The sequence below is a fragment of the Rhineura floridana genome, chromosome 18 (assembly GCF_030035675.1).
Source record: "Rhineura floridana isolate rRhiFlo1 chromosome 18, rRhiFlo1.hap2, whole genome shotgun sequence".
In the NCBI taxonomy this organism is placed as follows: domain Eukaryota; kingdom Metazoa; phylum Chordata; class Lepidosauria; order Squamata; family Rhineuridae; genus Rhineura; species Rhineura floridana.
The window spans coordinates 14284005-14304121 of NC_084497.1; the positions used below are offsets into that span (position 1 = coordinate 14284005).

General features: G+C 45.5%; 2 protein-coding genes across 11 annotated transcripts in view; one reads left to right on the forward strand and one right to left on the reverse strand.

Moving 5' to 3' along the window:
- CHD5 (chromodomain helicase DNA binding protein 5) overlaps nt 1-10793 on the forward strand; it is a 110393-nt gene extending 99600 nt beyond the window's left edge. For 2 of the 3 annotated variants that reach the window (XM_061601106.1, XM_061601107.1), the window contains exons 40-43: nt 872-1035; nt 2327-2441; nt 2574-2624; nt 7026-10793. In XM_061601106.1, coding sequence (XP_061457090.1) covers nt 872-1035; nt 2327-2441; nt 2574-2581 — 287 coding nt within the window. In that variant the 3' untranslated portion in view covers nt 2582-2624; nt 7026-10793. Of the gene's footprint in view, nt 1-871; nt 1036-2326; nt 2442-2573; nt 2625-4120; nt 4211-7025 lie in introns of all 3 variants that reach the window. The other variant, XR_009759493.1, reaches the window with a different exon arrangement.
- A 2563-nt stretch (nt 10794-13356) lies between these two features.
- Nucleotides 13357-20117, reverse strand: part of KCNAB2 (potassium voltage-gated channel subfamily A regulatory beta subunit 2) — a 137329-nt gene continuing 130568 nt past the window's right edge. For all 8 annotated transcript variants that reach the window (XM_061600964.1, XM_061600959.1, XM_061600960.1 and 5 more), the window contains 3 exons: nt 19884-20004; nt 19164-19252; nt 13357-18748 (listed from right to left, as the gene is read on the reverse strand). In XM_061600964.1, coding sequence (XP_061456948.1) covers nt 18659-18748; nt 19164-19252; nt 19884-20004 — 300 coding nt within the window. In that variant the 3' untranslated portion in view covers nt 13357-18658. The remainder of the gene's footprint in view (nt 18749-19163; nt 19253-19883; nt 20005-20117) is intronic.

Genomic DNA, 20117 nt, shown 5'->3' on the forward strand with positions numbered 1-20117 from the left:
GAGTTCTGTTAGGGAAAATTGCTTGAACAGTGCATATACTAGGCAAAATTGTGCAAAAATCCATGTATTAGCCTAAATGGCCACAAATATGCAAAAAATTGCAGAGTATGTGGAAATGGCATGAACTGAGTTTCACACTGGGAAAACGAGAAACTGAGAAAAATTGAAATAGAGTCCCTATAGAGAGCTCCACAATATGGGGAAAAATTCAAGTGGGAAGAATTTCAGACGCATTCCTAGAATATATCCATTTCCAACCTGTTGCATAGCTAACAGATTTGCCAGCTTTGTGTGCGCCTCCATCACATGCAAGCAGGGTGTGATGAGGATTTAAACCTGGGTTCTCACACTGGAACCTGGCAAAGCTTTAATCCCCTTTCAGGGCAGATAGGAGAGACATTGCCAGCTCCTACTCAGAATCTGGTATGTTCCACAGAATCCAGCTTTTAGGTTTTTCTAAATCAAGCTCCCAGCCCTTTTGATTGCAAAGATGTTAAAACTGTGCATAGGGTTAATATTGGGCGGGGGGGGGGAACCCCAAACCATTGGGTTGCAGCATAAGATTAGCAATTTCGGGCTTCAGTGCTTCCAGAGCTCCTAACCTCTCTCATGCAAAACAGTAGCAAAAGGACTACCGCTACCACCACCACTACTACTACTAGGACCAAATGCATTGGGCTGTTATGAAATATTTTTTTCCCACATTTTGAGATCACATCTTTTTTGCTTACAGAATGAATTATGCCGCAAACTAAAAAAGTAAGAAATGGTAGCAAAAGTTATGCAGAACCATCAATGTGCAGCTTTGCTAAATGGGGTACAGATTGTAGGCTTCGGGTTTTCAGGGCTAACTTTCCCATCTCTGCCGCAGTCCTGAACCAGCTGGAAGAGCTGCTGAGTGACATGAAGGCTGACGTGACTCGATTGCCCTCCATGCTGTCCCGTATTCCACCAGTGGCTGCTCGCCTGCAAATGTCTGAGAGAAGCATCCTAAGTCGTCTGACAAACCGGGGGAGCGACCCCACTGTCCAGCAGGTGAGAGGTGGCATTAAAAGGCATTGGTGCACCAGCATACCCAGAACTTGCCCTTTTTTACTTGGGAAAGTCTTCTCTCTAATCCCAGGTGTATTTTTAATTTTTTGTGTGAGGTTGGATGTGGTTAATGAGTGGTGAAGGGGAATGCATGCACTCTGGGTGCAGACGTTAAAGAAAGGAGTCCAATGACTGGTTTGTTTTGGTGCAATTCCAGATCTGCTGTGACTGGCACTGAACCAGTTCAGTTCATAAGAACATAAGAACCTAAGATGAGCCTGCTGGATCAGGCCAGTGGCCCATCTAGTCCAGCATCCTGTTCTCACAGTGGCCAATCAGGTGCCCCAAAGGGAAGCCCGCAAGCAGGACCCGAGTGCAAGAACACTCTCCCCTCCTGAGGCTTCCGGCAACTGGTTTTCAGAAGCATGCTGCCTCTGACTAGGGTGGCAGAGCACAGCCATCATGGCTAGTAGCCATTGATAGCCCTGTCCTCCATGAATTTGTCTAATCTTCTTTTAAAGCCGTCCAAGCTGGTGGCCATGACTGCGTCTTGTGGGAGCAAATTCCATAGTTTAACTATGCGCTGAGTAAAGAAGTACTTCCTTTTGTCTGTCCTGAATCTTCCAACATTCAGCTTCTTGGAATGTCCACGAGTTCTAGTATTATGAGAGAGGGAGAAGAACTTTTCTCTATCCACTTTCTCAAGGCCATGCATAATTTTATACACTTCTATCATGTCTCCTCTGACCCGCCTTTTCTCTAAACTAAAAAGCCCCAAATGCTGCAACCTTTCCTCGTAAGGGAGTTGCTCCATCCCCTTGATCATTCTGGTTGCCCTCTTCTGAACCTTTTCCAACTCTATAATATCCTTTTTGAGATGAGGCGACCAGAACTGTACACAGTATTCCAAATGCGGCCGCACCATAGATTTATACAACGGCATTATGATGTCGGCTGTTTTATTTTCAATACCTTTCCTAATTATCGCTAGCATGGAATTTGCCTTTTTCACAGCTGCCGCACGCTGGGTCGACATTTCAAGCCTATTTCTTCCCTTTCTTGTCCTCCCCCACACACCTGAAATTGAGATTGTAAATTCCTTGGGCAGAGATCTGCCTTTCTTGTCCTGAAGTCATTTTGTACACAGGATCTTGTGTTCGTTACTTCCACTTAAGACAAATATCTTTGTGATATTGTTGACTCTTCGTTTCTAAAGATTATCCACTGTCAGCCTTTGGGAATGGGATGGCTTGTGATTTCAGATAAACATTCTTCCCTCCCCCCCTGTCCCCAGGCCTCTTTTGGCTCCTCCCAGATTTACAGCAACAACTTTGGTCCAAACTTTCGCGGTCCAGGACCAGGTGGGATTGTTAACTACAGCCAGATGCCCCTTGGACCTTATGTGACAGGTGAGTTGACGTTCCTTGCGGCTTTCCTTTCGCTCTCTCTTTTCTCTTAAGAGGGCAAATTTTAAAGTGGGGGCCATGAGTCAAAAACCAAAAGGCATTGGGCAAGCCAGCTGTTTTCTCTCTTATTAATAGATATTTAGCCGTTTTCGAGAGTTTCCTCTGCAGTTCTCATTGCTACGAGAGGTAAGGTTATGCTTATTACTCTCTGATAAAGTATGTTCTTTTGTTCTACCTTCGGGCGGGGTGGGAGTGACTGTCACTCAAGTGACTGACTTAACTTTCTGCAGGTAACAGACTTGCAACCTTTGGTGTTTTGTCTTGGCATGCGACAAAAGAAATCTGAGCTGATTGATACCCATAGCTTTAGGCTGTAATTCTAAGCACACCCCCTATAACAGGTGTGAGGAACCTTTGGTCTCCAGATGTTGCTAGACTACAACTCCTGTCATCCCTAGCAAGTATGGCCAACATCAGCAACATAGAGAGGGCAAAAGGCTCCCCACACCTGTCTTGAGAAGAATCATTCCCTCTGTTAAAAGTATACCACTTTGAAAAATGTTGCGTGTTAGGCACGTGCTTTGTGGGGGCAATTTGTTTGTTTGGACACTCTATATGCCACTTATACTTAAACAAAACTCTTCAGTTGTTTACAGCATAGGTTAAAAGATCTTAAATAGCACATTCAAAACATACCAGGAAATTTCTGCATTCTGTAAAACGCTGTTAACTAAACAAAGCATCCTCTTGTTACGCATAAAAATTAGCTACAAAAATACAAGGAAAACTCATAACAAATGCAGTAAAGAACTACACAAAATATCTTCTAGACATTAGGAAGTAATGTATGACAAATAAAAATCAACTAAAAGTATTATTATTATAAATAATAATAATAATCTCTTAACTAGAGGTATATGCATTTGATCAATAGGTTTTAACTCCCTCCCTCCCGATTAATCTGATGGATTAACTAAATATTGCAGCCTCTTTGATATTAATTCAAATGTCGTTAATATATGGGGGCAAAGAGAAGAGGTCCAGCTCCTGATACCGCAGCCAATGAAGGGTGCAAGTGCAAAAGAGGAGGTGGCTGCTCTTGTACCTTCATAGGTTGTGGAGGAGAAGGCCTTTCTGCAGGCGTGGCTTGCACGACGATCGACACCGGTGGGCATCCTCTCTTCTTCAGAATTCTGAAAGGTGCCCTCTTTTCCACCCTATGCAGTGCTGTCACCCAAATCTGCCACCATCCCTTCTTTGTACAGAGCAGAGTTATCCGGGGTCTTGGCCCTCACCTTTTCAAGCCTGCTGAGCCTGTCTCTCCTGAGAGCTGTCCAGATCCTGACACCTGCATTGTAAAATGGGATTTAGGGTCATATGCACATTTAAAGCACGGCTTCCTCCAAAGAATCCGGGGAACGGTAGTTTACCCCTCACAGAGCTACAGGTCCCAGCACCCTTAACCAACTATATGTCCCAAGATTTTTTTGGAGGAAGTCATGAGCTTTAAATATGTGGTATGGATGTTACCGGGAGTCACCTGCCCTTTTAATCAGCATCCCATTTTAACAGCCTTGCCCTCTCAAGGCTAGCTAGCGAGAAGCGGGGGAAATGTGGAAGGAAAATCCAATTTTTTTAAAAAAATTAAAAACAAGACCAAAAGGTTTTCTTTCTCTTTTAAGTTTTTATCCTGTTTTAGTTCTCCAAGAAGATTGAGAAGGGGGCTTGAAATGGTTCTTCCCTCCCAATTATCCTCACAACAGCCCTGCCAGGTAGGTTAAGCTGTGGGATGGTGATTGGCCAAAGGTCATTCCGCAAGCTTTAGGGCTGAGTGGGGATTTGAACCCGGGACATCCCAGTGGCTGGTCTGACCCTTTAACTTCACAACACTGTGCTCTCTCTCTCTCTCTCGCACTCTCTCTCTTGTAAATAGATCACAGAGCAACCTGGGAGAAGAGCAGTCTGTGTTTTGAGAATCTTCATAGAGAGGTGCCATTTTGAGAGCATGAACTAGATGAGAGGGTTACATTTGAATACTAGGACTCAAAGGGTTTTCTTCGGGATTTTTCCTCTTTATCTTCACTACAGACTTGTGAGGTAGCTTTGGCCAAGAGAGAGGGAATATCTCCATGCTAAACTAATCTAAGAGCCATTCCTGCTCTCCAGGGAAATGAAGTTATTTAAGACCACAGATCTTGGACAGAATTGCCAATGTCCCTAGCAAATTACAGTTCCTGGGTTTGTTTATTTAGTTGGAGGAGGGAAACTATGACAGTTAAAGTCATTGCTGACGTACATTTATGATGCGGATATGACACAGCAGCGATGGACAAATCTGTCAGTATCAGATTACTTCAGTTTCTCATTTTTCCAATCTTAAATTCACCACATTTCCACATCAGTTTTCATGTTTTAAAAAATAAGGCCTCAAGAAAATTCACAAGCATTTCACTGCACATTTTTCTAATATACACATTTTAATGCTGTTTTCACTTAATATGCACATTTTTCCAAGCAACAACCTAATGCAGTGTGTTTTTGTATGACTTTTTCACTAATGTATGCATGTTATGAACACATATACCTAACTTGCACATTTTTGACAAATGCTTGGATGGAAAACTGCATCACAAAGTTTAGAGAAGTTTCCGTTTCGGAGGATAGGTGTGCTTCAGTTCACATATTGTTTCAGGAAGTGCAAATTGCATAGATTGATTTGCATTAAAATGCAAACTGAACCGAATATCTTCCTGATTCCTATTCAAGAAGGGCTACGGCATCTGACTGACTCCTGTTAACATAGGAATAGAGATCCTTCGGCTCTTCAGATGTTGCTGGACTCTGACTTCCATCATCCCTGAGTATTTGCCATGCTGGCTAGGGCTGATGGGAATTGGAGTCCAACAACCTCTGGAGGGCTCCACCCCTCTGTTAACTCATTTCCTCTGGATCAGGGCTGGATGCTTGTAAGCCTGGAATCGGCTTATTAACAGTGGCCTGCCAGAGTGTGACAACCTGGGTTTCGCAGCCCTGGCAGGCAGCAAAATCAAGAGATTCCCCCCCTAAATCATGCTGGGCTACCAAGACTGCATTTGGGCTGGTAAGTCACACATTCTGCAGACTTTATCTCTCTTTCTCTCTCTCTCTCTCTCTCTCTCCTTCCATCTCTGTGACCCCATCTATCCATCCATCCATCCATCCATCCATCCATCCATCCATCCATCCATCCATCCATCCATCCATCCATCCATCCATCCATCCATCCATCCATCCATCCATCCATCCATCCATCCATCTATCATCTATCATCTATCATCTATCATCTATCTCCTTCCTTCTCTGTGACCCCATCTATCCATCCATCCATCCATCCATCCATCCATCCATCCATCCATCCATCCATCCATCCATCCATCCATCCATCCATCCATCCATCCATCCATCCATCTAATCTATCTATCCATCTAATCTATCCATCTATCTATCTATCTATCTATCTATCTATCTATCTATCTATCTATCTATCTATCTATCTATCTATCTATCTATCTATCTATCTATCTATCTATCTATCTATCTATCTATCTATCTATCTATCTATCTATCTATCTATCTATCTATCTATCTATCTATCTATCTATCTATCTATCTATCTATCTATCTATCTATCTATCTATCTATCTATCTAATCTATCTAATGTATCTATCTAATCTCGATGCCTTATCTGCCCTTTGCCCTAAGGTCCCAGGACAAGTTACAACAATAAAATATAATAAACAAATAAAACAGTTACAACCATAAAACAAGAAAAGTGGGGGGGGAATTAAAAATGGTTCCATATATAAAAATTTTAAAAAAGAAAAACCATATATGAAAAACACACAATATAAACATTTAAAAACAATTCCAGATATAAAAACAGTCAAAATATCAATACAGATGCAGCGTGGGATGAAGATTCTCCGCTCAGAATGCTTGTTGAAAGAGGAACAGCCTTCAACCAGCATCAGAAAGATAATAGAGATGGCACCTGTCTAATATGAAATGGGAGAGACTTTCAAGGAGTTCCAACAAAGTGCAGAATGGACCTCCTGATGAGATAGTATCTGCAGGAAGCCCTCTCCTTCCTGATCTCCCAGGTATCCTGGTCCCAAGGCGTTGTATCCCAGTACTGGCATCTTCAACTTAGCTCGGTTGTTAACTGGCAGCCAGTGCATTATTTCAGCACCAGCAGCGTAAAATGGTGGCAACAGTTTCTCAGGAGAAGGCTGCAATCTCTTTCTTTCAAATGTAGCTCTAAACAGTGGGCCAGCCATGCTTTTTCATATCCTTGAGAGTTGACTGCTGCTAATGCATTCCATATGGGGCCATCCCAGATGTCTGTTTGGAAGCTCCAGCCAGCGGTAGCCTGTCTCCTAATGGGTTTGATGTCTGAAATTTCAGGTTCAGTGTGGGCTTCTCTACTTTTGAAAATGGTGTCGGTCAGGGCATTGGCATTTAGCAAATCATGGCCAAAATAGGCTCTGGCTTGTGATGGAAGCACATCATGCCCGGGAGAGTAACCGCTTTCATTTTTGTTCTTTCAGCGACTCCCAACAGACTGCCCCTGAGCCACTCGGATAAAAAGGTGCCCGACGTCCTGAAAGATGGTGTACCCTTGGGACGGCATCATGACATCATCTGCATTGAAGATTAAAGGCTAGTCTTGGTGGCTCTGGGCTTGCCATGTTCATATCTAAAAGTGTTCTAAACTAGGACACACACCCCACCTCAAGGCCATTTCACAAACTTCTTCGAGACAGTGGAATTTCACTTCCTTGGTTTTTCTTTTGCACTTTCTTACTGAAGACTTGAAGAATTTGTTGGCTGGATTACAAAAGGATTATTGAGTTTTTACCCTGGACTTCGTGCTCCATTCATACACACATGTACACAACTGGAGGGGAGACAGGGAGTGGGTGCCATGGTGCCATTTTTCCCCTGGGATGTGAGACAGTCACCAGCCAAGTACAGTGCCTCGCCTATGTCTGTTCAGCCTGTGCTTGGGAAAGGTACATGTTGACTCTTCAGTGAACAGGCCAGGTTGGGTTGGATGTGTGTGTGTGTGTTTGTGTGTGAGGGGGAGGAGGCTCTGAGGCATGTGTTCAAGACTGGATATGAATCCCCCATTTGACTGAAAATGCCTGCTGAGGTTCAAAAAGGAAATAAGGAAACAGGGCCTCTGTCCAGCCAACGACTGGTTTCCTTGGGAGCTAATAACCGTGTTAACTCTCTGTCCCATTGAAGTCAATGGACATTCAGTGCTTAATGGCGTCTGGATTGTGGTCATGGTGCAAGGAGTTGAGGGTTTTGTGAGGGCAAAGAAATGTCATTTTCAATAGGCCCCAGTAACTATATGAAAAGATATATGAAAGCACCAGACATGGAGTTATCAAGGCCCATTTCACACGTGTGCATTGGTTGATTTCTCTCTGCTCGGCGGTAGGTAGATGTGAAAACTGACTGCACCAAAAATAATGGCTTTTGCGGTGCTACAAAAATCTTTGGGATTTATAACTGCGACTGCACATGCCCAAGAGATGCCAGATAACCATCACAACCTGGCCTGCTATCAGGAGATGAATGTGTATGTGTAAACCAGCTTTGAGTGTACGTTCATCAAGCTTAGAGGACTGCATTAATGCACATGGAGTTGTGTGAACCACACGATGCTAAGTCCACATAACTTTTCCAGAATGTAATCCAGAAGGAGACTCCCAGCTTGGAGTTTCTCCACATCTGTATGGTAGGGCAATTGGTTCTAAAGGTTTGGATTCCAACCTTTTTTTTAACCTGGGGGAACAGTGCGATGTCAGTACACATGTGCCCCTGTCTGAGTCCCAGAAATCTATCTTGATCCCTGGGAATGCCCACTGCCAAATACATGTGGTTGCCCAAACAAGGGGCCCAGGGTTCCAGGTAGACAGGGAGGCAAAGCAAGGCAGGGTCAGCACCTTGGAGAGGGATCCAGGTGTGGGTTTCAGGACCATGGTTAGTGATTCTGCAGCCAAGGTAGAGCATAGAAGTTGTCTAGGAGCAACTGACAGATCTTTACCATCAGTATTCATTGACTACAAGCCCCACCCTCTGAATTCTGTATCTGGCCAATTAAAGGTCCAGTGCCTTCCTCTGTTGGCTTCTTCCAGGGCCCCGGGGTTTCAGTCTGTAGGGATACCACCTCCTCCTCCTCAGGGATCTCCTGATCATCAGAGTTTGGTGGCAGTGGTGCCCCCTCAAGGTTCAGATGAAGAGAGGTGAGCTCTGGTGCCTGTGGTTCCACATGGTATGAATCAGGGAGTGGATGAGTATCCTCCTTGGGGCTACCACCAGAGGAGGACTCTGTCTTTGAAGATCCCTATTCTGGGCCCATGCCAAAACCAGTGTTTCCCCGACAAGGGCAGCCCAACAAGTGTATATATTTTTGATGGGTCATGTGAGTATCGCAGGCACCTAATGGATGGTCCTGGGATGGTCACAGTTGGATGTGCCTCAAGTTCCTGCCCTGGCTCTTTTGAATACCCATCATTATTTAGGATGCTTTCCTGCTGTTTACTTTTCCCCTACACTATTCAGTGAAGGTTGTGCACTCAACTTTTACAGCACATGAGCGTATACTCCCAATTATTTTTTAATTGTCTGACCAAATGAATTGAGGCTAGCAACAAAAGCTCATCCTGCTCACTTCTCAAGTGAGAATGGGGATTTAGTTCCTTATGGTTCTCCAGTGCAATGCCATGACAGAGAGAGGCATAAGATGCTGCGTGGAGAGGCCTGCAAAGGCCTCCTGTGAGCAGCTCAGGATGCCATATTAAATTTCCAGATCCCGAGACATTTTGAAGCACCTTTTCAACATTATCAATCCCTGCAAATGTGGGGATTCAGCCTCCCCTGGACCATTGTTAATCCCTACCATTGTGGGCATCCTCTTTCCTGTAGGAAGAACCATTGGAGAGAGCAGAAGCTGTCCAGAAGTGTTCACTGTGACATCTTCAGTGTGCCCAAATAAATTCTGTAACTAAAGCCAGCGCTGTGGGAAACTGGAGCCTGGGGTGACTCTCGAAACTACTTCATTGGGACAGATTGAACTTGTGTAGAGCGGGGGGGGGGGAGGAGTACCTGTGCCTCTCCAGGTGTTGTTGGGCTATAACTCCCATCACCCCTGACTATTGGCCATACTGGATGGCTGGGCCAAGGAGAGTTTGAGACCAACAACATCTAGAGGGCCACAGGCTCCCCATCCCTGGGGTAGGGGTTGGCCAGAATGGAAAGATTCTGCTTCCCTTTGTCCTCGCCACAGTATTGCAGCCTTGCCAAATAGCGGTTAATATTGTGGTTTTACGCTCTGTGCCATTGATTGATTTGGATCTTGGAGGAGCATGCAAATAGACAAAGAGACCCTTTCTGGGGCCTGCCTCTGAGCTGGTCATGGGTAAGGTTCACAACCAGACAGTATTTTATTGGTATATGATTGAATAATCAGATTGTCAGGGAATCAGTTTTTCACTCTGAAAAGCCAGTGAGCTTTTGATTCTGTTAGGCTCAGCCCAAGAGTTGCCTGCACTGGTTCCACCCCAACTCCCCAGTTCCTGGGTGGCACGGCTGTTCTCCTGTGGCTCTGCCAAAGGTGTCAGTGCCAACTCACGTTTAAGGAGCCCTCTCCCTTCCTCCCCCTCCATTGTAAGAAAAACCTGAGTAGAAAGTATGAGATGTAACCAGCTAAATCTCATCCATACTGATGGACCTAAGTTAGTGATAGAATAGTAGAGTTGGAAGGGGCCTGTAAGGCCATCCAGTCCAACTCCTTGTTCAATGCAGGAATCCAAATGAAAGCATCCCTGACAGCTGCCTCTTGAAGGCCTCCAGTATCAGAGAGCCCACCACCTCCCAAGGTCATTGGTCCCATTGTCATGTTGCTCTAACAGTTAGGAAGTTTTTCTTGATGTTCAGCTGAAATCCGGCTTCCTGCAACTTGAGCCCATTATTTCATTTCCTGCACCCTGGGACAATCGAGAAGAGATCCTGGCCCTCCTCTGAGTGACAACCTTTCAAGGACTTAATGTCCAGGGTTTACAAAAAAACTAGGCGTTGAAGCAGTTGAAGAGAGTAGGACTAGCCCTGAATACAACCCTTGTGACATAAATGTGGGCGAGACCAGTTCATCTTCTCTTTTAAGCTACTTTGTCATATTGATGCTTGGCTTTGATTTCTGTGATACCAGCAACTGGGACAGCAAAGCAGTGCTCTTTTTTCTCCCCAGGTGGCCTTTGTGGTGAGTTCATAGCCCATGCAGACTGTGTGCCCTCTCCCCCTTTGTATTATGTGGATGTCACAAAGGGTTTTTCTGTTTGTTTTTCAATTTTTGTGTTTTAATAAATCATTTTAAAAATGAAATGGAGGAAATGGCTTCCTGGTTGTTCTGCTGGTCCCATCAGCCTTTTGCTGGCCAGACAATGGCGAGAGGCACATTTGCAAAGACTCTTTTGATGTAACTGCAATTCAGGTTTTGTCATAATGACCGCAGGCACCTCCAGAGCAATACAACAGGCCAACCTGGGATCATAAGCTCGAAGTTGATTTGCAAACCACAGTTTGAGCAAATGGTGGTTTGGTGTTGCATCCAAGCCAACAAACCATGGTTTAGGGGTTTGGGACAGGGAGAAGGAAATGGATCCAGAAGATTAGAAAGCTACTGGTTTTCTCTTTCTTTTTCTTTCTTTCTTTCTTATTTGGTTTATATCCATGTAATGTTAGTCACCATGTAAGGAGACCTTCAAATGTCAGATGTTTAAATGTCATGTGATAACTGCAGCCAGCAATCAGTCATTTGGCTGCTGAATCAGGATCGGAGACCCCCAAGCTAGAGGGCCAAAGTGCAAGCTTTGCAGTGGTCATTCAAGCCACAAATGAGGTGGGAAAACTGTGCCTAAACTATACCACTTTGGATAACATATACAAGCTTGCATAGTAGAATGCTCCTCCTGTATATAGAATTGCATATAGAAAACCAGCTGTCAGTAAGAGTAGCTCAGCTGACCACCTTCACCACACACACACGAACACAACTAACATTCTAGTTGTCAATGTGCAGGAAATTTTTGCACATGAAGAACATTAAATTGTGTGACCCCCACCTCCAATAACAAGACCTGTCTGGATCAGACAAAAGGCCTCTCTAGTCCAGCATCCTGTTCTCACAGTAGCCAACCATGTGCCTCTGTGAAGCCCGCAAGGTGGACCTGAACGCAACAACCTTCTCTCCACGTGGGCTCCCCAGCAACTGATACTCAAACAGATGTACTTGGACGTAACACGTTGCTATCATGAGGAGTAGCCATCGACAGCCTGAACTTCCATGAATGTCCTTTTAAAGCTCTTCAGATTGGTGGCCATCCCCGCAGCTTGTTGCAATGAATTCCATGGTTCAGCTATAAGGACACAAGACCAGAGCTTGGCAAAATTACTTTTTGGAACGACAACTCCCATCAGCCCAATCCAGTGGCCATGCTGGCTGGGGCTGATGGGAGTTGTAGTTCAAAAAAAGTAAATTTCCCAAGCTCTGCTGGATCAGACCAAAGGCCCATCTAGTCCAGCATCCTGTTGTCAGAGTGGCCAACCAGGGGCCCCAAGGAGGAAGCTCCCAAGCAGGACCTGAGTGCGACTCCAACTCTTCCCACTTTGGATTTCGAGAAACTGGCATGCAAAGCCTTATTCTTATCATCCATGAACGTGCCTAATCTCATTGTAATGCCCTATAGATTGGTGGCCATCACCCCATCTCATAGAATCATGGAATAGTAGAGTTGGAAGGGGCCTATAAGGCCATCAAGTCCAACCCTCTGCTCAATGCAGGAATCCAAATCAAAGCATTCCTGGCAGACTGATGGTAGTTAATCCCATAACTACGTGCTGTGTACTCGTCCTGAATCCCAACCTACCTGTCACTGGATATTCCCATTGGGTTCTAGTATTATGAGGGAGGGAGGAAAGCTCTCTTTCTCCACACCGTATGTACTTTTGGAAACCTCTTACTAAAGGGGCCCAATCATTCTAACTTTTCCTCACAGAGGAGTTGCTCTATTCTGATTGTTCCATATCTGAATACCAGTTGCTGGAAATCGCCGGAGTGGCAAGTGCTGCTGTTGTGCTCAGGTCCTGCTTGCCGGCTTCCTGTAGACACTCCAAGAACAAGATGCTGAACTAGACGGGCCTTTGATCTGATCCACCTGAAGGGTTGTTCCTGCGTTATGCTCAGTAGTCCTATGCCACAACTTTTCCAGATCTATAATAGCTTTTTTGAGGTGCAGCGCTCAGAGCAGTACTCCCAGTTTGCACATGACAATATTGGCACCTTTGTCGCAGGTGCTGCATGCTAGGTCAAAGTTTTCACTGATCTTTCCATCACAACCCCTTAGATCTCTTTCCGGGCCAGCCCCATGAGTCCAGAACCCATCTGTTGTGAAGTTACACTTTACACCTTCAAAATATTGATATTGGCTCTTATTGGAGCACAGGGCCCATGCCTTTCCTCTTGATATATCAATAATACTGCCCTGGGCTCCTTCTGGGAGGGTGGGATATACATTTAATAAATAAACAAACAAAAAATGAAATGAAACAAATAACCGGGTGATGGCCACAAAGCTTAGATGGCTTTGGCCCAGTGGCTATAAACCCAGGTCTTCCCAGCGTAAATCTAACCCAAGTGTCTTCGACTGATCGTTGAAGGAGGCAATCCTGATCCATTGAAGAAAATCTATCCAGGGGATCAATGGCAGTGAAGACAAAGAGTTACAGAGCTCTTACAACAGATAAAGTGAGGCTTGGTTTTTATTTATTTATTTATTCATTCCATAGATACAGAAGCTGTCTTATCAGTCCAAAATCTTTTGTCAGGAAGCATGATTGATGTGGCTAGCAGCCGTTGCCTAGATGCAGGTAGCTTGGTACTCACAGTCATATAAGTCATTTCTAGAGATCTGTTGTGTTTGACATACGTATATAAAAAGGCAAAAAAAGGTGTTTTAATTTTATTTACACACATGAAAGCCAGTAACAACCAAAAAAAAAAAGAAACTGGAAGGTTAACAGGGGGGAGAGTAACAGATTTCCTCCTCCCTTGGCTACAGTGACGTTTCTATAACTCCCTGAAAGAAGTTGGTAACACAGCAAACAGGGACAGTTTGAGGGGAAAATGTGAGGCTAGAGGAAGCTGTAGGTGGGTGGCTTACACAGTATTAAGTGCCTTGAAAGGGAGGGGATGTCATGGAGGAGAAAAGTCAGTCCCCTGGTTTGCAGAGGGACAGTGGCAGCCGACAGAGCGGATGCAGAGAGATCAGGATGGTTTGAATTCCTAATTGTGGGTAGGGTGTGTTGTGGGGCTTGAAGCGTGTGGTCCTACAGTTGGATCCTAAGTTGATTGAACTTCGTTCCCATTGTTTTCCAGCCATGATTAACTTGTCCCATTGAGTTCAGTAGGAACTAAGCGTAGCAAACTTGTATCATGGGATCCAACTCCGTGGACTGGCTGAACAGCTGCAGGGGGCTTTACATGTAGGGGTTGGGCTGAGCCTCTGGAGCCTGAAGACTAATGGGTAGCTTTTTCTCCCCTCAAGAGTTGAGTCCCTTTGGAAGGGGGACTGATGCTCCCACCCATCCGGATATACTTCTGCCTTTTCCTTCAGCTCAAGCAACTTTTTACATTCCTTCCACAAATGGGCAGCACATTTAGGTCCATTGGGCACGTCTCCGGTTGCGACTTTGAAAGGCTCAACTTGGCTTGGAGAAGGCAAGCTTCATGGGCAGGTGACTGGTGGGATTTTTTTTTGCAACTCTGTAAAAAATGCAAATGGTGCTAAATAAAAGGAAGATGACCACATCTTGGAGACTGAGAAAAAGATGGCTTTACTTGCCACAGATGTCTTTTTGCAGTTCCTCGACGTTCAAGCTTGTTGCCTTTTTTTTTTTTTTAAAGCAGTTCAGGCTTTAAACATTGAGGCTAACAATGCTGGAAGGGATTTTGCAACTAGACTGACAACAACTTTGGTTGAAGCTGACTCTGTCTAGGCAACTAATCGAGGCAAAGGATGGATGGATGGCAGTGCCTCAGACTGGAGATGGCAGAATTACATTTTTAAATATTCCCCGCATGTAGAAAACTTGTCATGGAGACAGTGCTCTCTCCTCCTTGATGAGCTACTTTTCTCCCTGCAGGAACTTTTTCATTTAAAAAATGTGATTCTTCCACCAACTGTCCAAAACAGCACAGTCCTTTCTTCCTAGCTCTAGACTCTACCTCTTCATTCTGCTATATTTGTTTAGGCCTTTGTTCTCCCAACTCAATTTAAAAAAGAAGCGTTTGGGTAAAACACTACTGCTAGTAATAAATGCTTTGCTATTTCTTTGCAGTCTAAAGGAAAGGAAGAGCAAAAGTTTAAGGACTGCACACCACACCCCTTTTAACACTCAGTGTGGGCCACGTTTTCTTGATTGTACCGCCTTTCTTATAAAGGCTAGTGCAAGTCTCACCGGAATGAAGGTTTCCATCTACTTAACCAGGTAACAAGGGATGGACAAAATGTGTCAATTTCAGTTTCTTATTTCCTCCAATCTTAACTTCACTTTGCCACATTTCTGCATCAGTTTGCTTTTTTTTAAGTGCCCATTTCTCCTAATATACAGATTTTCTTTGTATGCAGTTTTGTGTAATATAATTTTTGTGTAAGCAACTTCCCAAAACACAGTACATATTTTTGTCTGTTATTTTCACTAATATGTGTATTTTTATTTCCCTGTAACAGATGCATTTTAAAAACCTTTTCTTCCTTTCTTTTTGGTCATAGAACTTCATCGCAGAATCTGGAGAATTCTGCATATCGTTTGGGGAAGTGCAAATTAGGTACGGTGGCATTAAAAGGCGAACTGGGCCAAATTTCTTCCTCGGCAGATGACCCCATTTGTCCACTACAGTGCAGTCAAAGAACTAAATTGGGTGGCTGTTACTGGAGGGGGTGTGTGGGTGTGAACATGTATAAGCAAGAGAGGAAATGTGTTTGATGAAGGCTTTTCACTGGATATAATCTGGGGAGGGCGGACACACATACAAAAATAATTCCCTTCCACGGGGACAAATGTTTGTAAAAACAAACACACACACAAGCCTTGTTGCGCTCAGTCATATTTACACTACCCACTGACTATTAAAAAGAAAAAGAAAAAAGGGGTAAAAAAGCTCTGGGATCAGGTCGCTTGCTTCTGGGCCTATTGTGTGCTTAGCTGCCCCATGATTGTCCTCCAAAAGGGGAAAGGGGTAGGGGACCAGAACTCTTTGGCAAGCATGCCTTTGGTGAAACCGTCACCGATTCATCATTGCAAGAAGCAGCCGTGAGGAACGGGAGGCAGCGGGGGGAGGGGGTCTGGGCTGGAGGAATTGGTGACAGGACAGGACAGTGAGACTCAGCCACTCACTCGCTGGCAGGCTTTTTACATTTGTCTCTGAAACAGCTTGACAGACATTTCCGTCAAACTTGGGAGGGAGACACCTGAAACTGTGGGGCCCAAACACAATTTGCTTCTGAATCTAGGTATGTGCAGCAATAGGGAGTTGCAATTCCACTCACAGCTGCTGGCTGACAGCCAGAGGAAACCAAATTATGAAGTCCTGTGGCGATAACAGGGGAAAAAAATCAAAGCAAATCAGCGCATGAATGCAGTTCCATTCTTCTGCCTGGAACAGAGTCAGCGTCTGCTCACAAAGGCACTGCTGACTGGCAGGAGGACAATCTAGCATCCTTTTTGGCAAAAGTCTAATTTGTAAAGCTCCATAATAACAGTCGCTCAATGAACTCTTCACTTTCATGGCATTCATGAACCCATTTTTGTTCCTGTTTTCCCCCACTGCTCTTTGCTAAATAAGTGTGAGAGTTCTTTCAAGTTTAATGTTTTTTTCCCCTCCAGGAAGAGGCTGGGTGCAGAAAATAGTTTTAAAAGAGTTGAAAGCAGTTGGAGAGGGGCATCATTTCCCACGGTAGATGCATGGATACCCACATCTACACATATCTTTCTGTTTAAATCCAACCCCCCCTTTTATTCCACCATCACCTCTAGCCAAACTGGTCTGGCAGGTTGCTGAAATTACAACAACCTACCAAACCTGCATGATCCAGAGACACAAATGGGAAGAACAATGAACCCTCTTTTATGGTGCCTTCAGTTCTCTGGAAAAACGTTGTCTCCAGCTCTGTCATTTTGTAAAGGAATTGAGAAGTCTCTAAGGAGTTCTCTAGCCAACTCACATTAACAATTAGCTTTTCTAAAAAAAAAAAATTGCTTTAGACACATAGGGCATAAAAGTGGCAGAGGTTTACCCGGCTGCAAACGGGTCTTGTTTCACCCAGCTGGCTTATTGAACTATAGGGGAACACGACTGAGAGTTAGGGGATTTCCTATGGGCGGTTTATAAATGAAACAAATAAAATAAATAAATAAATTTCCACAGGGCTGAAGAAACCTGTTGAAATGTGGACATGCTTTTGGAGCCCTGTCCTAGGTTTGCAAACTCTGAAGAGCACCTGACAGCAGCCTCCCCCAAACTGGTGCCCTCCGGATGTTTTGGAGTACACCTTCTGGCAGTTGTGCTGGCTGGGGCTGATGGGAGTTGTATCCCAAAACATCTGAAGGGCGCCAGCTTGGGGATGGCCACTCTACTGTGTTCGCGTGTGCTGTAAAGCTGCAGCCTTAATTTCAAAGCAAACAGCTTTTGTTTTTATTTCATTCCATGAGCTGTAACTTATTACATTTTAGTTGGTACAACCCCATATTAAAAAAACACAATGGGGGGGATCATATGAGAGCAGATGCAACATTTTGGACCCAAAGATAAAGATGTGATTTTTCCTCCCCGCCTTTTTATCCAAAAAGGCAGGCTCATCTCGTTGCCGGCTAAGGCACAATCTATGCATTCATACCACAACAGGGCAGGAGACATTCTTCTCCATGCTGGTTCCAAACTCTTCCAAGAGGGGGTGGCCATGTGGGTGGGGGCAATGGCATGGTCCTTTCCTCCCCTGGCGTTGCCCTTCTTGGGGCCTGGAGCACGCTCACGCCATCTCCTCAGCCTACCAAGGGAGAGAAGAGGCAGCTGGACAGCCATCTGTCGGGAATGCTTTGATTTGGATTCCTGCATTGCGCAGGGGGTTGGACTTGATGGCCTTATAGGTCCCTTCCAACTCTACTACTCTATGATAACCTGAGGCAGGGTTGTGTTGAAAGAGCGGCCTCCCAGTCCCCACTGAGCCATGAGAAAGACATGGGAAGCGCTTTCTCTTCTTTCCAGCCAGCAGCATTTGGGTCTTTGGCTGAGGCCTTAGCTAAGCCCTGGGCTCTTGGCCTCCCTCCTGCCTGCCTGAGGAATGGATCAGTCAGCTCCAGCCTGCAGCCGCCGTCCTACCCAACCTCTCTCCTCTCTATGGCCAAACTATGGAAACGAATGGATCGCTTTTGCCAACAGGGCTCCCACTCCACACAGCGCACTCCATGGGACTTTCCACTCGGCCGGTTCACTTTGAAGCTGTCTCGTTCCCAAACTTTAAAAAGTTGCAAACAGAAAAGAGGGAATGGTTGGGGAGAGTGCCTGCGACTTCCCCCAAAGCGGTTTCTGGCCCTCCCCAGAGGACACCTTTCCTCAAAGGGCCTCCAGTCAGACGTACATAGTGTGAAGGGTGTATTTAACCATAACTCTGCCCATTTTTATTTTAATTCTGAAAAGGTGCTGGCTCAAACGTAGATGACTTCAGCAAGCACTGTGATATTCTCTCTGTGCATAGATATGGTTGGTGGGAGAGATAAAAAGTGAGAGAGAACAGGAAGAAATGAAAAAAACCCAAACACCCGGTGTTTTCCCCCCCCTCCTCTTAAAAAGGGAGCATGTAGATGAGGTCGACCTAACATTTCACGTGTTCCTCCTCGACCTGCGGCATTTTCTTGCGTTCAAAAGAAAAAAGTGAAGAACAGCCTGGCGGAGTCTGAAAACGGTTCCTTCGGGACGTCTTCAGTCCAGACGCCTTGCCTGCCGTTTCCTTGGAGGCCAGCCGCATTCTTCCCTCGGCTTCGATATAGCTTAAGCAAGCGAACGGGAGAGGCTAGGAGTTGAGGAGGAAAAGTCCCAGGTGGACAGGATTCCCGATTAGGATCGGTAGTCTTTTTTGCTGTAGGGTTTATTGCCCAAGATGCTGTCAATCTCGTGGATGAGAGAAGAGGAGAGTTTAGGAAGAACCTGTTGGGTGGGAAGACCCCAGGAGTTAGATCTTGGTTATGATGTGATTAGCCTGCGCTGCCTCTAAAGAGCTCAAGGTGATGCATGCAGATCCTCACAACAACCCAGTGAGGTAGGTTAGGCTAAGAGACAGTAACTGTGTGAATTGAAATATGGGGGGGGAGACCATAAACCAGGGATGGGGAGCCTTTTTCAGCTCAAAGGCCACATCCGCTCATTGGCAACCTTATGGGAAAGTCTTGAGGGCCAGACAGAGAGGTCTGGGGGCCACATTTGGGCCCTGGGCCTAAACGTGGTTACCCTCCTAACCTTAAATGACACCTCAGAATATACTTCAAACAGGCATGTCAGAGCATCCATCAGCCAACGCTCAGCCTCTCGGTTCAGGAGGGTGGCAAGGGGGTGGGGAGCTCACCTGTATTGCTCCAATATTCTCCATCAGCTGGTCCGCATTGGAAGCCCCAAGGAGGACTGAGCTGACCCCTTCGTTCCGCAAGCACCAGGCTGGGGTGGAATCGAAAGCGTGAGGCGACACAGAAGAGACACTGCCACAGCTTGCCGGGGTTGGTTTCGGGGCCACAGCAGTCTCTCCCCCCTCCCTGCCCCCACCCCAAATGAGGGAAGAAGGCTGAGGAGGGGGTGTCTTCTCTGTGGGTAGGGGGAGGGCAACTGGTTAGCTCATCCTATTATGAACGGTGACAAAACGTCCCTTGACCCTTTTCACGTTCTGGACAGATGAGAGCACACATTCATGGTTAGCTTGTGGAATTTGCCATTACGACTGCTGCTGGCTTAAAATGCCTTAAAAAAAAAAGGGTAAGACAAATCTACAGATTTACTTAGCCGTGAAAGCTAAATGGAAGTTCAGAGGCAGCATGCATATGTGACAACCACTGCCTCTGTGTCTGTTCATATGTGCACATTTATACAGCAAACAACAGAGGTGACGCATTGCCCTCATGCCCTGCTTCTGAGTTTCTGCCTGTCCCCTGCTGGAAACAGAAAATTGGTCCAGATGGGCCTGCAATCCAGCAAGGCAGCTCTTGCATGCTGAAGAGGTGGGCGGGGTGTCCAGAAACGGGCCAGGAGGGGATCCTTCTGGGAGGGTATAAACTTAATAAAAATAAATAGATACCAATGGCAAGTTGGGGCAGAGTGCAGCCCAGACGCTCGGCGATGGCCTGGAGTTCCTTCAGCTTGGCTTGTTGCCGTCTCCCTTCTTCACTCAAGATCTTGTCTTTCAGCCACTGGTAGCCCTGGGGTCGGGAAGAGGAAGCAGACCCACAGCAAGCTGAGCAGACGGCAGTGCAGGGAAGGCCAGAGGGAACGGATGTGCAACAAATCGTAAACCCCCTTGGAAGTATTTCCC